Below are 15,418 nucleotides of genomic sequence, written 5' to 3'. Positions count from 1 at the left end.
TGTCCATCACCTCGCCCCCTCCTACCTCACCTCCCTTCTCTCCTTCTCCAGCCCAGCCCACACCCTCCGCTCCTCCGCCGCTAATCTCCTCACCGTACCTAGTTCTCGTCTGTCCCGCCATCGACCCCCGGCCCACGTCATCCCCCGGGCCTGGAATGCCCTCCCTCTGCCCATCCGCCAAGCTAGCTCTCTCCCTCCCTTCAAGGCCCTACTGAGAGCTCACCTCCTCCAGGAGGCCTTCCCAGACTGAGCCCCTTCCTTCCTCTCCCCCTCGTCCCCCTCTCCACCCCCCCATCTTACCTCCTTCCCTTTCCCACTGCACCTGTATATATGTATATATGTTTGTACATATTTGTTACTCTATTTATTTATCTATTTTACTTGTACATATCTATGCTATTTATTTTATTTTGTTAGTATGTTTGGTTTTGTTCTCTGTCTCCCCCTTTTAGACGGTGAGCCCACTGTTGGGTAGGGACTGTCTCTATATGTTGCCAACTTGTACTTCCCAAGCGCTTAGTACAGTGCTCTGCACACAGTAAGCACTCAATAAATACGATTGATGATGATGATGATCTGACCCTACCCTAATGCCTAGCAAACAGGCTTGGGAGTTTAGACTGTGAGCCTACTGTTGGGTAGGGACCGTCTCTCTATGTTGCCAACTTGTACTTCCCAAGCGCTTAGTACAGTGCTCTGCACACAGTAAGCGCTCAATAAATATGATTGATTGATTGAGTCAGGAGATGTGGGTTCTAATCTCAGTTCTGCCACTTGCCTCCTGCGTATCCTTGGACAAGTCACTTAACTTCTCGGTGTCCGTTTCCTCATTTGTAAAATGGGGATTCGATCCCTGTTGTCCTTCCTATTTAGACTGTCAGCTCCATGTGGGACATGACCTTTGTCTGAGCTGACTGTAATAATAATAATAATAATGATGATGGCATTTATTAAGCGCTTACTATGTGCAAAGCCCTGTTCTAAGCGCTGGGGAGGTTACAAGGTGATCAGGTTGTCCCATGGGAGGCTCACAGTCTTACTCCCCATTTTACAGATGAGGTAACTGAGGCACAGAGAAGTTAAGTGACTTGCCCAAAGTCACAGCTGAAAAATGGCAGAGCCGGGTTTTGAACCCATGACCTCCGACTCCAAAGCCCGTGATTTTTCCACTGAGAAACGCTGACTGTGCTGTATTTACCCCAGCTCTTAGTATAGTGGCTGACACATGGCAAACGCTTAAGAAGTGCCACGATTATTACGATTATGAGTGTTATTATCCCTGATGTGTGCCGCTCTCACTGCTTACCAAAAGAATCTTTATTTCCTTAAACTGTGAGCCCTGTGTGGGACAGGGACTATGTCTAACCTGATTAACTCATACCTACCCTAGGGCTTAGGACAGTGCTAGTCACGTTTAAAACATTCCACAATTATTATTATTATTTATTCATTCAATCATACTTATCTAGCGCTTACTGTGTGCAGAGGAGTGTTATTACTACCACTTCTCATAATTCAGGGGGTGGGGATTTGTGTGAGTAAAATATGATTGTTCTTATTCCATTGAACTGGAATTGGCTAGGCAGAGTGTAATGAATCAAAATATAATTGAACTAAGGGATCTTGTTTTGGGAAAACATGTTACCTTGGTACCGTGAGTAATTATTTTACAAAGCTTCAGGCAGAGAATAGTATGGGCTAAAAAATCACCTTCTTTCACTCCCCCCAAAGAAAGCAATGCTGTAAAAAATGAAGAAATCTCATTATTGGCCTAGAATTCTACTTCCAATAGTAACAAAGCATGGCTTGAAGGAACAGTGTGATGGTCTTCCTTTCATTCATTCAGTCATATTTATCGAGCACTTATTGTGTGCAGAGGTCTGTACTAAGCACTTGGGAGAGTGTCTCTATATGTCTCTATATGTTGTCACTATGTGTTGCCAATTTGTACTTCCCAAGCGCTTAGTACAGTGCTCTGCACATAGTAAACGCTCAATAAATACGATTGATGATGACGATGAGAGTACAGGACAACAATAAACAGACACATTCCCTGCCCAAAATGAGCTTACAGTCTAGAGGGGGGATTTCCTCTTTGCACTCATCGTCTGAGTTGGGAATGAACCTTTGGGCACCATTATCTTTCCACTAGTTTTTCAACTCACCTCAAAACAATTGAGTCATGGTGGTTGATGATGATGGCATTTGTTAAGTGCTTACTATGTGCAAAGCACTGTTCTAAGCACTGAGTAGATACAAGATGATCAGGTTGTCCCACGGGGGGCTCACAGGCTTCATCCCCATTTTATAGATGAGGTAACTGAGGCCCAGAGAAGTTAAGTGACTTGCCTAAAGTCACACAGCTGACAGTTGGCAGAGCGGGGATTTGAACCCATGACCTCTGACTCCAAAGCCGGGGCTCTTGGCAATTGGCAATCTGTACAAATATATACAAGTGCTGTGGGGAGGGGAAGGAGGTAGGGCAGGGGGGATGGGGAGGAGGAGAGGAAAAAGGGGGCTCAGCCTGGAAAAGCCTCTTGGAGGAGGTGAGCTCTCAGTAGGTTAACAATAATAATAATAATGATGGTATTTATTAAGTGCATACTATGTGCAAAGCACTGTTATAAGCGCCGGGGAGGTTACAAGGTGATCAGGTTGTCCCACCAGGGGCTCACAGTCTTTAATCCCCATTTTACAGATGAGGTAACTGAGGCCCAGAGAAGTTAAGTGACTTGCCCAAAGTCACACAGCTGACATTTGGCAGAGCGGGAATTTGAACCCATGACCTCTGACTCCAAAGCCCGGGCTCTTTCCACTGAGCCACGCTGCTTCTTTATAGAGATTTTCATTTAGGCACTCTGACAAAGACCTTGCAGCATTTCTATTTTCAACCCTACCTGCATCGACGCTTTGGTGATTTTGAGAAGGGAATATTTAGACTTTGTTTCCAAGGCGTTGTATTTGGCAAGCGATTCAGTAGCCGCAGCAATGGCAGAGTTGTCCGTCGTTGAGATGGTGGTTGGGCAGTCAGGACACATAGAGACAATTTTCTTCCGAGAAACTGTTTTTGCAAAATAAATGGGAAAGTTCAAAATCCTGATCCTGATTTCCACATGAACAGTGGAAGTGAACAGTGGATACACATGCTGTGGGGAAGGAAAAAGCTAAATTGCCATATTTCCCAAACATATTAATAACAATTAATAATAATAATTGTGGTATTTACGCACTTACTATGTGCCAAGCACTGTACCAAGTGCTGGGTTGGATATGAGCAACTGGGGTTGGTCACAGTCCCTGTCCCACATGGGGCTCACAGTCTTAATCCCCATTTTACAGATGAGATAACTGAGGCCCAGAGAAGTGAAGTGACTTGCCCAAGGTCACACAGCAGACATGTGGCAGAGCAGGGATTAGAACCCAGGATTTCTGACTCCCAGGTCCAAGCTCTATCATTCATTCATTCATTCAATTGTATTTATTGAGCGCTTACTGTGTGCAGAGCACTGTACTAAGCACTTGGGAAGTACAAGTCGGCAACATATAGAGACGGTCCCTGCTCAACAATGGGCTCACAGTCTAGAAGGGGGAGACAGACAGCAAAACAAAATATGTAGACAGATGTCAAAATCATCAGAACAAATAGAATTAAAGCTATATGCACACCATTAACTAAATAAATAGAATAGTAAATATGTACAAGCAAAATAAATAGAGTAATAAATCTGTACAAATATATACAAGTGCTGTGGGGAGAGGAAGGAGGAAGGAGGTAGGGCAGGGGGGATGGGGAGGAGGAGAGGAAAAAAGGGGCTCAGCCTGGAAAGGCCTCCTGGAGGAGGTGAGCTCTCAGTAGGACTTTAAGAATAATAATAATAATGATGGCATTTATTAAGTGCTTACTATGTGCAAAGCACTGTTACAAGTGCTGGGGAGGTTACAAGGTGATCAGGTTGTCCCACCGGGGGCTCACAGTCTTTAATCCCCATTTTACAGATGAGGAAACTGAGGCCCAGAGAAGTTAAGTGACTTACCCAAAGTCACAGAGCTAACTGGCAGAGCTGGGATTTGAACCCACAACCTCTGACTCCAAAGCCCGGGCTCTTTCCACTGAGCCATGCTGCTTCACTCCTTTGAAGGGAGCAAGAGAGCTAGCTTGGCGGATGTGTGGAGGGAGGGCATTCCTGGCCAGGGGGAGGACGTGGGCTGAGGATCGATGGCGGGACAGGCAAGAATGAGGTACAGTGAGGAGGTTAGCGGCGGCAGAGGAGTGGAGGGTGTGGGCCGGGCTGTAGAAGGAGAGAAGGGAGGTGAGGTAGGAGGGGGTGAGGTGATGGACAGCCTTGAGGCTGAGAGAGAAGTTTTTGCTAGATTCGTAGGTTGACAGGCAGCCACTGGAGATTTTTGAGGAGGGGAGTAACATGCCCAGAGTGTTTCTGCACAAAGATGGTACAGGCAGCGGTGTGAAGTATAGACTGAAGTGGGGAGAGACAGGAGGATGGGAGATCAGAGAGGAGGCTGATGCAGTAATCCAGTCGGGATAGGATGAGAGATTGAACCAGCAAGGTAGCGGTTTGGTTGGAGAGGAAAAGGGGGATCTTGGCGATGTTGTGGAGGTGAGACCGACAGGTTTTGGTGATGGATTGGATGTTTGGGGTGAATGAGAGAGCGGAGTCAAGGATGACACCAAGGTTGTGGGCTTGTGAGACAGGAAGGATGGTAGTGCCATCTACAGTGACAGGAAAGTCAGGGAGAGGGCAGGGTTTGGGAGGGAAGATAAGGAGTTCAGTCTTGGACATGGTGAGTTTCAGATGGCGGGCAGACATCCAGATGGAGATGTCCTGAAGGCAGAAGGAGATATGAGCCTGGAGGGAGGGAGAGAGAGCAGGGCCAGAGATGTAGATATGGGTGTCATCAGCGTAGAGATGATAGTTGAAGCCATGGAAGCAAATGAGTTCACCAAGGGAGTGAGTGTAGATAGAGAACAGAAGGGGACCAAGAACTGACCCTTGAGGAAGCCCTACAGTAAGGGGATGAGAGGGGGAGGAGGAGCCCACAAAGGAGACTGAGAATGAACAGCTGGAGAGATAAGAGGAGAACCAGGAGAGGACGGAGTCTGTGAAGCCAAGGTTGGGTAGCATGTTGAGGAGACGGGGGTGATCCACAGTGCGAAAGACAGCTTAGAGATGGAGGAGGATTAGGATAGAGTAGGAGCCATTGGATTTGGCAAGAAGGAGGTCATTGGTGACTTTTGAGAGGCCAGTTTCAGTGGAGTGTAGGGGACGGAAGCCAGACTGGAGGGGATCTAGGAGAGAGTTGGCATTCAGGAATTCGAGGCAGTGAGTGTAGATGACTCATTCTAGGAGTTTGGAAAGAAGGGTAGGAGGGAGATAGGGCAATAACTAGAAGGGGAGGTGGGGTCAAGAGAGGTTTTTTTAGGATGGGGGAGACATGGGCATGTTTGAAGGCAGAGGGGAAGGAACCAGTGGAGAGTGAGCAGTTGAAGATGGAAGTTAAGGAGGGGAGAGGGAAGGGGCAAGAGTTTTCATAAGATGAGAGGGAATGGAGTCTGAAGCACAGGTGGATGGAGTAGCACTTGAGAGGAGGGAGGAGATCTCATCCAAATATATAGCTAGGAAGGATGGGAGAGTAGTGGAGAGGGTTGAGAGCAGGGGGGATAGAAAAGGGGGAGGGGTGACTTTGGGGAGCTCAGACCTGATGGAGTTAATTTTACTAATGAAGTAAGAGGCCAGATCTTTGGGGGTGAAGGATGGAGGAGGGGGAGGAACAGGGGGCCTGAGAAGGGAGTTAAATGTATGGAAGAGCTGACAGGGACGATGGGCATGGATGTCAATTAGGGAGGAAAAATAGTTTTGCCTGGCAGAGGAGAGGGCAGAGTTCATTCATTCATTCATTCACTCGTATTTATTGAGCACTTACTGTGTGCAGTGCACTGTACTAAGTGCTTGGGAAGTACAAGTTGGCAACATATAGAGATGGTCCCTACCCAACAACGGGATAAACTTAAAGTGAACGATGTTGGCTTGGTGTTCAGACTTTCACCAGCAGCATTCAGCAGCTTGAGCATAAGAGCGAAGGAGGCGGACAATGGCAGTGATCCAAGGCTGTGGATTAGTGGTACGAGAGCGGCGAAGGGAAAGGGGAGCGAGCGAGTTGCATTGAGTAGAGAGGGTGGAGTTAAGAGCAGTAATTTGGTCATCAAGATTGGGTATGTTGCCAACTTGTACTTCCCAAGCACTTGGTACAGTGCTCTGTACACAGTAAGCGCTCAATAAATACGATTGAATGAATGAATGAGGTGCGGTGTGATGCGCCGAGAAAGACGGATGGGGTGGAGAGAGCAGAGGTCTCTGTTGGGGAATGTGAGTGAGTGAGGAGGCAGGTGAGAAGGTTATGGTCAGAGAGAGGGATTTCAGAGCTGGTGAGGGTGGAGATAGTGCAGCGGTAGGAGATGATGAAGTTGAGGTTGTGACCATGTTGGTGAGTGGGCGAGGTGGGGTGGAGCAGGAGGTTGGCAGCGTCAAGGAGAGATAGAAGCTGGGCGGCAGAGGAGTCACCAGGGATATCCATGTGGATGTTGAAGTTTCTGAGGATCAGAGTGGGCATGGAAAAGGAGAGAAGGAAGGTGGGAAAGGCATCAAAATCATTAAAGAAGTTGGAGGTGGGGCTGGGGGGTGGGCGGTAGATGATGGCTACAAGAATCTGGAGAGGGTGGTAGAGGCGAATAATATGGTCTTCAAAGGAGGGGAAGGAAAGGGAAGGGGGAGGAGGGATAGTGTGAAAGTGACGTTGGGGTACGAGAAGGAAGCCAACACCTCATCCTTTTCCGGTGAGTCTGGGGGAGTGGGAGAAGAAGAGGCCTCCGCTGGAGAGAGCAGCAGAAGAGACTGTGTCATCATCAATCATATTTATTGAGCACTTACTGTGTGCAGAGCACTGTACTAAGCGCTTGGGAAGTACAAGTTGGCAACATATAGAGACAGTCCCTACCCAACAGTGGGCTCACAGTGTCATCCGGAGACAACCATGTTTCAGTTAGGGTGAGGAGGAGGAGTAGAGGGCTGGAAAGGAATAGGTCCTGGATGAAAGGGAGCTTACCTATAGTGGAGCAGGGGTTCCAAAGGCCACACTTGGCAGCAGCTATGGAGGGGTGGGTGGGAGGGGGAAGGGTGCGAGGGGTGGGGAGAGTTTGGATTGGGATGAGTTGGTGGGGGCCTAGGCAGGGAGAGTGGGAAGAGGGGTGGCAATGAGAAAGGAGAACTTGGATGGGGTGGGGGTGGGGAGGAGGGGAGGGAGGGGGTTGGAAGGGAGGGGCTGAGGGTTGGTGCTGGTAGAGAGGGATTCTGGGGAGGAGGAAAAGGGAGGAAAAGTGGGAGAGGGGCAGGAGAAGGTGAGGAAGGGGAAGGGCAGTTGGGAGCAGGGGAATTGATAGTTCATGGTGAGGTCAGCAAGGACAGCACAGCGGGTAGTTAACAATTAGCATGCAGTAGCAATAATGCAGTAGCAATAATAAAATAAGTAGATGACATCACAGAGAGTAGTTAACAATTAACATGTGCTGGCAATAATAAAATAAGCAGATGATGACATCACAGAGAGCATTCATTCATTCAATCGTATTTATTGAGTGCTTACTGTGTGCAGAGCACTGGACTAAGCGCTTGGGAAGTACAAGTTGGCAGCATATAGAGACGGTCCCTACCCAACGACGGGCTCACAGTCTAGAAGGGGGAGCCAGACAACAAAACAAAACATATTAATAAAATAAAATAAATAGAACAGTAAGTATACTTACCTAAGTATAATAATAATAAAGAAGGGGAGACAACAAAACAAAACATATTAATAAAATAAAATAAATAGAATAGCAAGTATACAGTTAACAATTAACATGCGATGGCAATTAAATAAGCAGGCAATGACATCACAGAGAGCAGTTAGCAATTAACATGTGATGGCAATAAAATTAGCAGATGACGACATCATTGAGAGCCATTAATTAACATTCGATAGCAATAATAAAATAAGCAGATGATATCACAGAGAGCAGTTAACAATTAACATGCAGAAGCGACCATAGAATAGGCAGATGATGCCCAAAGCAGAAGGATGAATTGACCATGGGTCAGTCAAATCAAATCAAAAAGGCTAATGGCAAGGAGAGTCCAGGGGCTCTTGGCAAAAATGTCTCTGAGGTGGTGGAGGATGGAGGATGAGGTGGGCTGACTAGGTGCGAAGGGGGTTGTTGTTAAAGTAACTCGGTGATAATAAGGGCCTTTTTCCCCGGGGAGGGGAGCGGGGGCCGGGGGGAATTCATTCAGGTCTGGTTCAGGATCCACTAAGCCAAACTGCTTCTCTGTTGCCACTTTTAGCATCCTAAGGTTGGTGGTGCTGTCTACAGTGATGAGAATGTCAGCAGGGAGGGCAAGGGTTTGGGTGAGAAGATAAGGAATTCTGTTTTGGTCTTGCTAAGTTTTTGGTGTCTCTGGGAGGGGAGATGTCCTGAAGGCCGGAGGAAATGTGAGATTGCAGAGGAGAGAGGTCAGGGTAGGAAATGTAGATTTGGAAATCATCAGCATAAAAATAGTAGTTGAAGTCACGGGAGCAAATGAGTTCTCCAAGGGAGAGGGTGTAGCTGGAGAATAGAAGGAAACTCAGAACCGAGTCTTGAGGGATTCCCACAGTTTGCAGGTGGGAGTCAGGTAAGAAGCCCACAAAAGAGACTGAGAAGGAGAGGCCAGAGAGATGGGGGGAGAACCAGGAGAGGACAGTGTCGATGAAGCTAAGGATGGCTAAGGTTTCCAGGAGAAGGAGTGATTGACAGTGTTGAAGGCAGGTGAGAAGGGAGGAGGATTAGGATGGAGTAGAGGCCACTGGATTTGGCAAGAAGGAGATCATTGGTGACTTCTGAGAGGGCAGTTTTTGTGAGTGAAGGGGAAGAAGCCATATTGGAGGGGGTCAAGGAAAGAATTGGAGGAGAGGAAGTGGAGACAGCAGGTACAGACAACTCGCTTAAGGGGTTTGGAGAGGAATGGTAGGAGGGAGATGGGGGAGACTCTTGGGAGAGGAGATTGGTTTTGGATTGGATTGGGTTTGGATTGGGTTTGGATTGGGTTGGAGATTGGAGAGAGGAGGTTTGGAGAGGAATGGTAGGGGGAGATGGGGGAGATGGGGTCAATGGAGAGTTTTTTTTAGGACAGGGGAGACAGGAGCATGCTTGAAAGCAGTGAGGAAGAAGCCATTGGAGAATAAACAATTGAAGCTGGTGGGTCAGGGAGGGAAGAAGGGAGGGGGCAAGCACTTTCATAACGTACAAGGGGATTCCATAATGTTCAGAGGCACAGGTGGAGGGAGTGGATTTTGAGATCTCCTCGAGTTACTGCTGGGAATTATGGGCCAGTTGAAGAATTACTAATTCAGGAGAGGGATGTCTCAATTAGCAAAGAGAGGTTCCAACGACTGGTAATTGGGGGGGTGGGGGGGCTGTGTGTGTGTGTGTGTGTGTGTGTATGTGCGTGCGCACACACACACTATTTGCAGGACTGGAAAGGTCAGAGAGCAGAAACGATATTGACTTTGCATGAATGGCTGAGTGAAAACGTCAGACCACCCGATTCCTGCAGCTTGCCAGGGGTACCAAAGAGATAAGATGTTCTAGGACAAGATACCTGGGTCATATTTTGATTTATTTCCCAACGTGTCTTTATCTTTTAGACAAATATTGCTCTTGGAAATCAACAAGAATTTTGCCTAGAGAAGAGCTTAGCAAGGAGGCAGTGGAGAGGGATAGTCTAGGCTTTAGGTACCATTTTGCTGTCCTTCACTAAAACGACGAAATCTAAAAGCATTCCTTACCAGGGCGGAGGGTGCAGTTATAGGCTAGCAGATTCAGAATTCTTCTTGTCAAGCTAAGGTGAAATATTGCTTTGCACTTGCCATAGACCTAGAAGCAAACAAATCAGCTTTATGCCCATGGGAAAAACGTTTTGACGTATTTTCCTCAACATATCTTGTCATTATAACCAGAGGTCCAGAGGTCAATGAAGCAGCGTGGCTCAGTGGAAAGAGCCCGTGCTTGGGAGTCAGAGGTCCTGAGTTCTAATCCCTGCTCCTCCACATGTCTGCTGTGTGACTATGGGCAAGTCACTTCACTTCTCTGAGCCTCAGTTCCCTCATCTGTAAAATGGGGATGAAGACTGTGAGCCCGACGTGGGACAACCTGATCATCTTGTATCCCCCCCAGGGCTTAGAACAGTGCTTTGCACATAGTAAGCGCTTAACAAATGCTATTATTATTATTATTATTATTAATGATTGAAAATTTATGATAACGAGGCAGAAGATCAACAAAGTGCTTGGTGTGTTTTTTTATGTGGTGATTTTTTTATGTAATTTCCTAGTGGAAAGAGCATGGGGCTGAGAGTCAGAAGGACCTGGGTTTTAATCTCTGCTCTGCCACTAGTCTGCTGTGTGACCTTGGACAAGTCACTTAACTTCTCTGGGCCTCAGTTACCTCATCTGTAAAATGGGGATTAAGACAGTGAGCCCTATATGGGACGGGGACTGTGTCCAACCCAGGTACCTTGTATCTACCCCAGTGCTTAGAACAGCACATGGCACAAAGTAAGCGCTTAACAAACACTACAATTATTATTATTGGTAAGTGGTGTTCTGAAGACCATGTCAGTTCGTGTGCCGCTCCCTCGGGTCCCCCTCAAATAATAATAATAATAATTGCATTTATTAAGCGCTTACTATGTGCAAAGCACTGTTCTAAGCGCTGGGGAGGTTACAAGGTGATTAGGCTGTGCTTGGAAAGTACAATTTGGCAACAGATAGAGATAATCTTCTGGACTGTGAGCCCACTGTTGGGTGGGGACCGTCTCTATGTGTTGCCAACTTGGACTTCCCAAGCGCTTAGTGCAGTGCTCTGCACACAGTAAGCACTCAATAAATATGATTGAATGAATGAATGAGGAGGAGGAGGACCGTCTCTATATGTTGCCAACTTGTACTTCCCAAGTGCTTAGTACAGTGCTCTGCACACAGTAAGCACTCAATAAATACGATTGAATGAATTTCCTTATCACTCTTACATGAATTCAATCACTCAACTAGTTAATATACGTTCCAAAATCACGTCCTCCCATCACTCTAGACCGTAAACTCAATTGTAGGCAGGGAATGTGTCTACCCACTCTGTTGTACTGTACTCTCACAAACACTTAGTACAGTGCCCTGCACACAGTAAGCACTCAATAAATACCAACGATCCATCAATCGACTCAAACTTGTACCTTCATAACCACCTTTAGCACTTTGGTCCATACCAGTTTACCTACTCTACAATTTAAGTACTTCTTTTTCCACGTATTCATCTCCCATCTCTTCCATTTGTAAATGATTTTGGGTCTCCCTGTTAGACTATAAACTCTGTATAAGCTCTTGAGGGTAGAAATGGTCGCTTCTACCTCTATTGTCTTCTCCTAAGTGCTTAGTTGAGTGCTCTGCACAGAGAAGGTAATGATAATAATAGCACACAATAAACACTATTGATTGATTGTCTGTTACTTTCAAGTAATGTGGAATTTGAAGGCACAGATTACTAGTGCTTTTCAGATTCGAGAAGCAGTGTGGCCCAGTGGAAAGGACACAAGCCGGGAGTCAGAGGACCTGAGTTCTAATCCCAGCTTGGCCGCTTGTCTGCTGTGGACCTTAGACAAGTCTCTTAGCTTCTCTGTGCTTCAGTTGTCTCCTCTGTAGAATTATAATGAAAACTGCGAACCTTAGGTGGGAAAGGTACTGTATCCAACCTGATTATCTTGCATCTACTAGAACAGTGCAGGTACATAGCTAAGCTCTTAGATACCATAAAAAGTTGTCTAATGACTATCAAAAATGCCCCATAAAGTTCAGTAGCCTATCTTAAAAACCCACCAAGATCACAGGTGGCTTTTTGGAAATCTTTTACTGGGGAACGGAGACCGTCACTGTAGGGAAAATTTCTCAGCATTTATGTAAACTTTACACATTCTTCATTTTTATTTCTTAAAGAGGAAATTTGAATAGAGTTCTCAGATGTTATTGTTCACAGCACTGAGCACCTACTAGCAGAAGCTATGGTAGGATTAAGATTAAAGTACGATTTTTCAAGCTAGAGGACATTCCTGCTTCCCTCCTTGTACCCCCTGGAAATAAAATACTCACCGATTCATGGAGTCGCCTAGTTTCACAATTTTTCCATGGTTTCCTGCTGAGTACATGACAACGAGTTTCTAACACAGCCATGGTGAGATAGTAGACAGAGCCTCCAAAATCCTAAAGCAGAAGGTATAAATTAATTAGTCTCAGAGAGCACAGAACAATATTTTTGTCACTAAATAAAATTAGCCTGGAGAGCCTAAAAGTTGGTTCCCCCCACCACCCGGAGATAGGTCAAATGCTATTGTGTTCATTAGTCTTTTAACTCCCAATAATAAAATGATTATTCCAATTACCTACAGTTTCCAAATTTCAAAAGGAAATGCATAGAAGGCATAATTCCACTGGCAGAGCTTATTAGAGTAGGAGAAGAAGGCAGGTCTATTATAATTTCCTACATAGTGTCTAGTCCAGGCTCAGGCACAGTTGGGCTTTAAAAAATACTCCTTCAAGATTCAACACTTTAGTTCACATTATTTCTTTGATCCTTGTAGGAAATGAGGTTTCAGATTCGGAAAATTGATCAAGTTTATAGCTTCCTATTCAGGAACAGGACTTCCCAGGCCTATTTTTGATTTAAGAAGAATAGACCTGAGAAAAACTTCAGTCACATCTATTGTATGCTTGTGGCCTAGTTGATAAAACATGGGCCTAGGAGCCAGAAGTACCTGGATTCTAATTCTGGTTCTGCTACTTGTCGGCTGTGTGACCTTGGGCAAGTCACTTCACTTATCTGTGCCTCAGTTACCTCATCTGTAAATGGGGATTATGACTGTGAGTCCCATGTGGGTCAGAGACTGAGTCCAACCTGAATTGCCTGTACTCACCACAGCGCTTAGTACACACCTGTCACATAATAAGTGTTAAACAGATACCACAGTTACTATTATGCAGGTGTGTGAACATGACAGCACATATGCACGGGTGCATTCTTTCAACAAAAGCTCACACTTGTCCTTAAGATCATAAAGCTTGCATGGAAAGTTGTATGCTCAGTTCTCAGTTCTGACAGAGGTAATTTTCACAGTGCCTGGCAATTATTTGCACTAGAACTCTGTAGGCCTAATCTGTTGAAAGAGATTATGCTTCTAAAAAGAAATTTCCATTTTTCATCACCTAGACTATAAGCTTGTTGTGGGGAGGGAACATGTCTACCAACTCTGTTGTATTGTCCTCTCCCAAGTGCTCAGTTCAGTGATGATTATGGTATTTGTTAAGTGCTTACTATGTGCAAAGCACTGTTCTAAGCACTGTATATATGTATATTTGTTTGTACATATTTATTATTCTATTTATTTATTTATTTTACTTGTACATATCTATTCTATTTATTTTATTTTGTTAGTATGTTTGGTTTTGTTCTCTGTCTCCCCCTTTCAGACTGTGAGCCCACTGTTGGGTAGGGACTGTCTCTATATGTTGCCAACTTGTACTTCCCAAGCTCTTAGTACAGTGCTCTGCACACAGTAAGTGCTCAATAAATATGACTGATTGATTGATTGATTGGGGGATACAAAGGAATCAGGTTGTCCCACATGGGGCTCACAGTCTTCATCCCCATTTTACAGATGAGGGAACTGAGGCAGAGAGAAATGAAGTGACTTGCCCAAGGTCACATGGCTGACAAGTGGCGGAGTGGGGATTCAAACCCATGACCTCTGACAGTGCTCTGCACACAGTAATTGTTCAACAAATACCATTGATTGATTGATGGATTGTGAAGCAGCCTGGACTAATGGAAAGAGCAGGAGTCAGAGGTCCTGGGTTCTAATACCGGCTCTGTCATGAACCTGCTGTGTGACCCTGGGCAAGTCATTTAACATCTCTGTGTCTCAGTTCCCTCATAGAAGGCACTTAACAAATACCATGGTTATTATTATTGATTTCTCCCCTCCACTTTCTGACTGGACCAGGATCCTTTCTGATTGAAAGCTGCTTCCCGAGGTCACTGGGGGCTCTTGTTGCCACCCCATTTGGCAACTTGGGCACTCTCTAGGGTTGTAGCGGGAGACAGGGGGTGGAAACCAGGACTGAAAAAGCCAGAAAATGCTACATGATGCCCAGGCCAGGGATATATAGTATGAGGCACCCCTAGATGTTATTTCTGGAAAGCCCTCCCTCCTCAAATCCACCAGACAACTATTCTCCCCCCTTTCAAAGCCTTATTGAAGGCACATCTCCTCCAAGAGGCCTTCCCAGACTAAGCCTCACTTTTCCTCATCTCCCACTCCCTTCTGCGTCTCCCTGACTTGCTTCCGTTGCTCTTCCCTTTTCTCTCCACCCCACAGCACTTGTGTATATAATCTGTAATTTTATTTATTTATATTAATGTCTATTTGTATTGATGTCTGTCTCCCCCTTTCTAGACTGTGAGCTCATTGTGAGCAGGGAATGTCACTCTTTGTTCCTGTATTATACTTTTCTAAGCTCTTTCAGTGCTCTCCACACAGTAAGCACTCAATAAATACGATTGAGTGAATAGAATGAATCAATGAATCCTGTCCACATCATACTCTTCTCTCAAGCACAGGACTTAAGTCAAGGGTTGAATTTGCCCCAGGCAAATTTGCATCGCAGTGGGAATTTCCTACCAGAAAAATCCTCTCCCCCAAAACATACCTGGTACCCTGGTAAGTGAGAAACGTTACTTGCCTGGCGATGTTCATGGACGTTGATGACTTGGTTTAGGCTTAATTCATAGCCCTCTTTTTGGTCAGCGTTAATTTGTTCGAGAGCGAAACCTGCCGCTGCCAAAACCTGGGAATGATTGCAGCCAGGGGAGAGCAACTGAGGCAGCAGCCCTTGGGAGGAAATTGTGGCCCAGCATCCCGAAGCCAGGATGCAGAGCAGCAGAGAAGCAAACCGCCAGCTCATCCTGGATGGAAGAAAACAGAGGAAAAGTGTCTGTTAGTGTGTGCCTAGTAATGATACCAGGCGAGCATGGGAGGCTTTAGAGCGTGTGTTGAACCTTTTTATATTCATTATCTGTATGCTGACCTGCACTGGTCCCATGGTTTTCCATTTGGTTACCTTGAAAGGTACAGTCAGTGGCCATGCAAACACGAGTCAATGATTAGTTCAACGATTGGCAATGTTTTTCTACTAATTCCTCTTTCAAGGTCTGATAGAAAAAGTTCTTTCTCCAATAAAAAATATTTCCAAGAATACTAAGCCTTTTATTAGCACATGCTTTCTG

The 15,418-nt window shown here is 45.7% G+C and overlaps 1 protein-coding gene across 1 annotated transcript in view; it reads right to left on the bottom strand.

The window, feature by feature from the left end:
* Positions 1-15,154, bottom strand: part of FETUB (fetuin B) — a 30,274-nt gene extending 15,120 nt beyond the window's left edge. The window contains exons 1-4 of the mRNA XM_038752246.1: positions 14,875-15,154; positions 12,229-12,339; positions 9,877-9,964; positions 2,898-3,061 (exon numbers count right to left, since the gene is read on the bottom strand). Of these exons, the coding sequence (XP_038608174.1) occupies positions 2,898-3,061; positions 9,877-9,964; positions 12,229-12,339; positions 14,875-15,096 (585 nt within the window). The 5' untranslated portion in view covers positions 15,097-15,154. The remainder of the gene's footprint in view (positions 1-2,897; positions 3,062-9,876; positions 9,965-12,228; positions 12,340-14,874) is intronic.
* Between the last annotated feature and the right edge of the window lie 264 nt (positions 15,155-15,418).

The sequence above is a fragment of the Tachyglossus aculeatus genome, chromosome 1 (assembly GCF_015852505.1).
Source record: "Tachyglossus aculeatus isolate mTacAcu1 chromosome 1, mTacAcu1.pri, whole genome shotgun sequence".
In the NCBI taxonomy this organism is placed as follows: domain Eukaryota; kingdom Metazoa; phylum Chordata; class Mammalia; order Monotremata; family Tachyglossidae; genus Tachyglossus; species Tachyglossus aculeatus.
Note: the sequence above shows the minus strand (reverse complement) of the source record. Positions and strands in the feature narration are given on the sequence as shown.